The sequence below is a fragment of the Exophiala aquamarina genome (assembly GCF_000709125.1).
Source record: "Exophiala aquamarina CBS 119918 chromosome Unknown aczIA-supercont1.2, whole genome shotgun sequence".
In the NCBI taxonomy this organism is placed as follows: Eukaryota; Fungi; Ascomycota; class Eurotiomycetes; order Chaetothyriales; family Herpotrichiellaceae; genus Exophiala; species Exophiala aquamarina.
The window spans coordinates 3,946,766-3,954,623 of record NW_013550586.1 but is presented as its reverse complement, the minus strand read 5'-3'; the positions used below and the strand labels follow the sequence as shown (position 1 = coordinate 3,954,623).

General features: G+C 50.2%; 3 protein-coding genes across 3 annotated transcripts; 2 read left to right on the top strand and 1 right to left on the bottom strand.

The window, feature by feature from the left end:
* A1O9_03233 (fumarylacetoacetase) lies at window positions 1-1,443 on the bottom strand (the record flags this gene model as incomplete). The annotated part of the gene is made up of 4 exons (XM_013408801.1): window positions 1-356; window positions 409-484; window positions 539-957; window positions 1,023-1,443. The coding sequence occupies 4 exons, from the start codon at window positions 1,441-1,443 to the stop codon at window positions 1-3; spliced, it is 1,272 nt and encodes a 423-aa protein (XP_013264255.1).
* A 1,080-nt stretch (window positions 1,444-2,523) lies between these two features.
* Window positions 2,524-4,314, top strand: A1O9_03232 (uncharacterized protein; the record flags this gene model as incomplete). The annotated part of the gene is made up of 2 exons (XM_013408800.1): window positions 2,524-3,883; window positions 3,941-4,314. 2 exons carry the CDS (start codon window positions 2,524-2,526, stop codon window positions 4,312-4,314), a joined length of 1,734 nt encoding a protein of 577 aa, XP_013264254.1.
* Window positions 4,315-5,791: 1,477 nt separating this feature from the next.
* A1O9_03231 (uncharacterized protein) lies at window positions 5,792-7,610 on the top strand (the record flags this gene model as incomplete). Its single annotated transcript, XM_013408799.1, has 3 exons — window positions 5,792-6,180; window positions 6,239-6,764; window positions 6,864-7,610. The coding sequence occupies 3 exons, from the start codon at window positions 5,792-5,794 to the stop codon at window positions 7,608-7,610; spliced, it is 1,662 nt and encodes a 553-aa protein (XP_013264253.1).
* Window positions 7,611-7,858: the final 248 nt, after the last annotated feature.

Sequence of the window (7,858 nt, the reverse complement as noted above, 5' to 3'; positions counted from 1 at the left end):
TCAATTGGCAGGCAAGATTTCGCCGCGACAAACCCCAAATCCTATATTCTTGAGACCGCCATTCACCCTCAGTTGAGAAGAAAACTCAACTACATCCCCGTCTTCAAGAAAGGTTCGGCGTATCTTGCTCTCAGTCGCTCCCTTTGTACTTATTTCATAAGGGTCTGTTCCATACCGAGTGAGTTCCAGTAAACAGCCTTGTTCCTGACGGGTCGGTCCGGAGTTCGTGCCTGTGGCGAGGAGATCGCCAGATCGCAAAGGACAACCGCCGCGAGTGTGGTGCGCAATCATTTGAGCGAATGAGAAGATTACAAATTTGGTATTGCACTCTGCCATATGATACCTCTCCGAGCCAGCTGTCCAAATGTGAGCAAATTTTGACATCTGAGCAAAAGCTGAAGTACCTACCTTCGAGAGTTGCTCGAATCGGGATCTCATATGCCGAGTTTATCTCCTTCTGAGTCAAATAATCTGGAAGTGTGCGCTATTCAAGATTAGCAAACCTTGTCAAGAGGTGGCACGGTTGACATCAACCTACCCCAGCTTCTGTTGGAGGAACGCGGAAAGGCTCCAGCGCCTCAAAAGGCACGATCCAGGGAGATATCGAGGTTGCAAAATTCTTGCAAGTAAATGGGCCCGTTCCTTCGTTCTTTTGGAAGTCTCGTGCGGACCAATCGTTCAGCAAAACAAACCCAAAAATATGATCCTCCGCATTGTCGACGTCAATTGCGTCTCCGAATTGGCTTCCTTTCCCAATAACGGCGGCAAACTCAACTTCGAAGTCGAGTTTCTCACAAATTCCAGATACTGCTCTGCCGTCGACTCGATACTGACCTTTTGGTCGACGCACAGGTGTGCCTGAGACAACGACGGAGGACGAACGGCCGTGGTATGCTGTAGGCTGGTCCCAAAATGGCGGCACGAGCTGCACGATGTCTGATCCTGGTTTTAAAAATTCTGCTGACTAGAAAATCCCGTCACGTCAGCGACACTATCTCGAATGAATGCAATCGTCTTGCCACTCACGTTATTTGCATGGTGAATACCGATGAAGAAGTCCGTGAAGTCACCAACGACCACAGGTAAGTGCATAGTGACACTAGCTAACGGAATTAGACATCGCTCTCGACGCCTTTGGCTATCCCGCAGCACATCTGCAAGTTGAGTGTTATCATCCAACAGTTGCTGCAATCTTCTCCTGACCTTGCTGTGGACGTTCCTCCCGAGACTGGCATAAGCGTTAAGAGTCGCCTCTTGGAGTGTTTCAACATTGAAATCGAGGTCGTCGAAGACCTGGTCCTGGGCCAGTGCTTTCACATCCAGTACATATTGCCCAATTGCGACTCCAATCCGTGGGCCTGAATCGGCGGTGCTAAACACACCGTAAGGCAGGTTTTGCAGCGAGAAGTCCGAGTCATCCGACACGTGCACCCAGGACGCCATTGATTCTAGTTCGTAGTGATGACTAGTTCTAGTTCTTTCGTGTTTACAGTCCGCTGTTTGCTCTCAGGCGGCATCGGATGGATGGAGAATTTCTGCTCCCTATATCACCAGCCAATCCATGCCCACACAGTTCATTGCTCTAGATTACTTCATCAACTTTCTGGCACTACTAGATGAATATCTCCACAGCAAAGAAGATTTCAAAACAATGTCGGCTCCGAGTTATGATGGTTTTCCGGTCCATTTGTTAGCAGCACACCGCTTGTGGATAATGGGAGTAGGCTAGAAGCCCCGGCCTCTCGGATCCTAGAGAAATTCGCTTCCTTGGACTTGCTGTAGTCGGATACCCCCTTATAGAGTCGCCTGATCTCGGTACCCTGAGTGGGTGGCGCAAAGCCTTGTGAATGGCCTAGAAAGCTGGGGAAATTCCTGACACGGCAAAGGCTTGGTTCCAATGTTGAGATGTCCGGGAAAAGCTAGGACAAAAGGATGCGGAGGTGCAATTGCACGCCTCTGAATAATCAAGAGACAATGCTGCGTTGTAAGTCATTGAGCACACGGAAGCAAGGACTATTTCGACCAAGCTACAGCCCCGGCGGATGAAATGAAGTTATTGCCTGGCGAGTCGTGGGTCGTCGGAGAACGGGGAAGAAAAGCTTGGTATTCCGCCGGTTAAGTCAACTCCTCAAACTTGGGTGATCCATCCAGACTTTTCCGGACTTTAGCCATCAGGCGCTTGAAGCAGATGCAGGGTTACCCGCAAATGGACAGAGGGCCTCAACCCCATGGGGTGGCGTCTTGGTCGATCCAAGTATCGAAATTGCGGTAAAGTCATCAGCCATATGGTACTCGAATCTATTCTGCTCTGGCCCTGCCTTTGAACGAACAATGTTTGAGAAGATCTAGGTCTGGAGGCAAGGAACCGCTTCAGGTCACATGGTATCACTAGAGTCACGTCAATCAGGACAATATCTATATGCTTCATCCCCGGCTCTGACCTCCTTGGATATAAAGCCTCATCCCCATTAGGAGAATCATTTGCGACCAACAACGGCCATGGCTGATACTGCAACCGATACAATGAACAAACAGGACGCGGTCGCCCTTGCACATCTTGAAAAGGTCGACTCCAAGGACTCTCAACATCGCAATGAACTTGGGGAAGATGCAACTCAGCTCGAAGGCTACTGGAGCTCGCCGCGCCTCCTCGGCTCTCTGCTTGCTACCATCCTCCTGGCCAACAGCCTTTATATCGGCTATGGAATGCCCACCAATGTCCTCTCGGTTATCAATGCTGATATCGGACCCTCGCCGAACATATATCTCATCTCGCTGGTCTACACTCTGTTCACGGGAGTGCTCCACTTATTCTTCAGCCGTCTTTCTGATATCCTTGGGAGAAGGTATTTTCTCATCGGAGGACAGTTCGTCGGGGTGGTTGGCTCTGTCATCTGCGCCACAGGCAATACTGTCAACGTTCTTGTCGGTGGAAGTGTCCTGGCCGGTATTGGCGGTGCAGCACAATTGCTTTACCCAATCATCATACACGAACTGATTCCCAATAAGCACCGACACTGGGCCCAGGCGGGAGTAACCCTCAGCGTTCTGCCCACTCTGGGCTTTGGCCCCGCCATCGCACGCACAATGATTGCCCAGACCAGTATGGGTTGGCGAGGTGTTTACTGGCTTAATGTTGCCGTGTCTGGAGCGTCTGTTCTTCTTTACCTCACCTGCTACTTTCCTCCAAACTTCCACATGATCAATAGCGAACTGACCAAATGGCAAGAGGTCAAAACGATGGATTACGGCGGTCTCTTCCTATACTTCAGTGGCCTTATCCTGGTTCTATTGGGGTTCACCTGGGCCCAGGGGATATATGCGTGGAACAGTGCGCATGTTATCACCTCCCTGGTCGTGGGCTCTCTTGTACTGGTTGCCTTCGCTATATATGAGATATATATGCCACTCAAGCAGCCCCTGTTACCAGTCAAGCTCTTCAAGATCCCTAATATCACGGCGTGTGTTGTCGTCGGGTCGACCATGCAGATGGTCTGGCTAGCTCTGAACATTTTCTGGCCGCTTCAGATCAATATGCTGTTCACAACGGACGAGGTCACTATTGGATTGCTGTCCTGCACGACGGGCATAGCCTTGACCGCGGGAGAGCTCATATTCGCCCCCCTTTTCAGGGGCATCGGGCACCTGAAGTGGCAGGTCGTCGCTGCAAGTTTGATGACCGCTGTGTTTGGTACTGCGATGGCAGCAGTGACATACAAAACGGAAAAAGTGGGCATTGCTTTCACCATCCTCGCTGGGCTCGCAGTCGGGTGGATCGAATTAGTAACCATTGTCATTACTGGACTCGTGGCTCCACCAAACGATATCGGTGTTGCTCAAGGATTTTTCAGCTCAATTAGATTAGTGTTCGGCACTATTGCTGGTAAGCCCTTTCCCGCCTTGACCGTATTCAATTCGTCGCTAATCTTTTCTACTACAGTCAGTATCTACCTCGCGATTTACAGCAACCGATTGACTGCCTTCCTACCTCAGGAGATCGTTCCTGCCGTCCAGGAAGCAGGTCTCCCCACCAGCAGCGTTCCTGATCTTTTCGTCGCCATAAGTAATGGCACTTCTGCAGCCCTGGAGAACGTCCCTGGAATGACCGAAGTGGTTGTGGAAGCCCTTGGGCTTGCCACGAAGCACGCATATGCCCATTCTTTTAAAGTTGTGTACCTGGCAACTATAGCGTTTACGGGACTTGGGCTTATTGCCTCATTCTGGATTGTGGACGTGAGTTCTTTCCTCACGAACTACGTCAATAAGACCATTCATAGGCCAAAAATTACAAAGAAGGCACAAGAGGACGTGTAAAGAAGGGACAACACTTGGAGAGCGACGCAACTCACTATAGCCGCTTCCAACAACGATTTTGGAAGGCCAGAATTGATCCTCAGTGGCCTTCTCATCAAAGATAGGGGAAGGCTACCCATAGCCTTCTGGAAAGTAAGTCTTTACTATAGCCTTACTAGAATGCGAGTTCTTTCCATTTCCGATAACCTAACATAATCTACTTCTGATGTGCCAGTGAGAGCGGTATTGTTCCCGTCGGCTTGCCTGTAGTCCTACCACTTGAATTCGTCTCGAGTCACCAATAAGACTGAATCTTCCGCCCCACTCTTGAACTTTTCCTTTTATACGCGCAGCATCGACGGTGAAAGCTATCAGATAGAAGTCCGACGATCTAGTTTTGATGTGCCAAGTGGGTTAGAAATATAGCTCTGAGTGAGGCGGGGAAGTGGGTCTTCTTAATTGTCGGTGGCGACAGCTGGACTGTCCGGCCTTGCATTAGATTAGGCACATCAACTAGTAACGTTTTCCTCCAAACATAAGCGAGGCTTCTTTTTCTTCTTCACCTCGTTATTGTCCCTCCCAGTATCCAATACCTGGCTTTTGGCTCGCCATTACCCTCCTCTTGTTTTGAGGGTATATTGTTCACAGACCAATTTGTCCCACCTTCAAGCAAGACCCACACTGCTAAAGCGCAACTCGCTCTCATGTGGACAAGTATAGGTCGCCCAAAGAGTGCTTGCACGACATGCAAAAACCAAAAGGTAGAGAGCCCGATGGCGAACACAAGTATTGATAATGCTTGTCTGTATGCATTGCTGACCACGAAAACCACACCTAGACTCGGTGCTCAGGCGAACGTCCAACCTGCAACCGATGCTCGAGGTTGCGACGGAATTGCGTCTACAGCAACGATCGGTCCACCTCTCGAAAGTCACCATTCATCTCAGCTTCAATACGCACAAACAGGTCTCCGTCATCGCCTCGCGAACCAAGGACTGCACCACCAAAGAAAAAGACTAGAGTAGACGGCTCAAAAGCACCGCCAGCTGGGAACCGTCCTGATGCCGCTACTTCTCTATTCCTCGCGGACTACCCAAAGGAAGCGTCCTATCTCGGAATATCAGAGTCCTTGATATACGTGCTGGTGGAAGTCTACTTTGAGAAGGCGTACAACGCCAGCCTTCTGCTGCACAAGGGCCTCTTCCTAGAGTCGTTGAGGACAGGCAACGCTACTCCCCATGTGGTCTTGAGCGTCTGTGCTTGGGCAGCGAAGTGCGGGAAACCCCATCTAGGGACTTACATTCGTCTTTCTGAAGTCTAGCTAATTCCATTCCTTGCTTTTCTAGTTTCTATCGTGACCACAATGGAGAGGCGTACCTAAAAAGCCATGGCTTTATGATCGAATGGGCCAAACGGGCGGGGAAATTGGTCTTTCAGAACGCTGAAGATCTTCATGATGATAATATTGTGACGTTCTCGATATTGGGCCTCTTCTGGTATGGCCAGGGATCGTGGAGGCTATGCTATCTTCACAAAGGTCTGGCCAGAATCTTTCCTCGGTGCCATGTCCATGACTATTCACCATCTCCTAGGAAATGCCTGCAGCTTGTTACATATCGGAGGCCTTGGATCTGCAAAGCTCCATACGCAGAACTCGCTGGAATCCGAGATAAGACGTCGTCGATTGTGGGCCTGCTATCTAATGCACTGCACGATGTGTGAGAATCTATCCCTCTTTGAGCCAATCGCCGATATACCGAAATTGCCACTGCCTTGGTCCGAGGCGGATTTTGACGCTGGCGTTTCTCGAGGTCCTTACGTGTGTCTTGAATCCGGTGGTAATGGTGGAGGAGTCTATGCTGAACTCATCAAGGCACTAACGCTTTGGTATGAGGTCTACCAGTCTGATGTTTCCGAACATCACGTAGACTAACCTTTGCATTAGGGCAGCTGTCTTTCCCTTGGTCAAATCCCCTGAATCCAGCATCAGCGAGAGGATGACAGGCATCTACGCTCTCGACGACGACTTATCAAGCTGGTGGCGGGGTCTGCGATCGAACTGGAAGCTAACACCTTCCACCATCCCCTTGATACCCGCAGATCGACTTACGAACATCCTGCTGATAAACCTCATCTATCATCAATCACTATGTGCGCTTCACGCCTCTGTCGTACCCCTTTTCTCATGGAGCACATGTGATGATAATTGGTCTTCCGCGCGACAAGCATCGGCGCAAGTGGCTTTCGAACACGCATGTTCGGCTTCAGAATTGATCAACGCCACCCTGTCGACAGGGATCTGTGTGCTACATACCTTTATCGCGTACGCCGCGTACAGTGGATGTGCCATTCAAATTCCGTTCATGTGGTGCTTGAATCCAACGGTAAAGGAACGAGCAATTGCAAATGTTCGAGCGAACACCAAGATGATACATACCATGGCTCCGTATTGGAAATTCGCGGGATTACTGGTGACTGCTACTTTTCTCTTCACTGATAACTCAACTGAGTTGGAATCCTATTTTGTTTTATTTTGACGCCGTTTTGCTGACAACGCTTCTTTCGTCTAGGAAATACACGTCGGGTGCTTATACAACATCCACAAAACGCACACACCGGTTCTGGATGATGAACCGAAGCACGTCGACATCAAGAAACTCACTTCGTTCAAGATCAACGCCGCCTACGCGCGCACCTCCATACTAGGGTTTGTGGAGATCCTACGGTCGAAGGGAAACGGGTTTGCAGACAGAGGAGATGAGAGTCGGGACCTGGGCATCCAGGATAGCGGCTTCCGATCATCTGGGCGGAAGGGGGCTACTTCGAACGACCGTGAAGATAGCCCTGTCTCAATTCCGGGGTCTAGTGATGCTGGTGGGCTGTACAATCTGCTCTGTACAGACTCAACATCAGCGCCAAATGCCCACGGACTGCGGAATGCAACTCCACCCACCTCGTCCTCTACTTCGCAACAAACATCTGGCACCGCGGCGACCGCGCCCTTGTCCTTCTCCCAGTATCGGCGGCAGGAAGAGCCACTCCACCAGCAGGGCCAGGCAGACCGGCTCTATTCATTTGGCCCAAATAATGGACTTCCTCAAAGTCAAGACACCCTTCCTCCCGAGGAGCGGGAGTCTCTAGACGTGTGCCGGCCGTTTTTCGACCCAACGATGCTAGACCTCTTCCCCAATGGCGAGATGCCTGATTTGTCGCGGTTTGAGACGAGTCTGCTTAGTCTGGATTACTTCGAGCTGGTCGACGGCGAAGGCGATTGGTATTTGGCGTCGAATCTGCTAGACGGGGCTTCGGAGAATTGACCGTTTGCAATTCATAAAGACAGGCTGATGAAAGAGGATGAAATAGAATAGTTGTTGTATTTCTCGCACCAAAGAGATACCTGTTGGTCCGTGTTCTTTTCCACGCTTCAAGCTGCGAATGCTTCTGACGCCTGAAATACCTAGTTATTAAATACCGAAGCTTTGACACTACTTGCGAGTGTATCCTCGAATTAATCTTATCAGACAGGTTGAATGAATTGGATGCCTCCTTGCCTGAAGGAACGAGA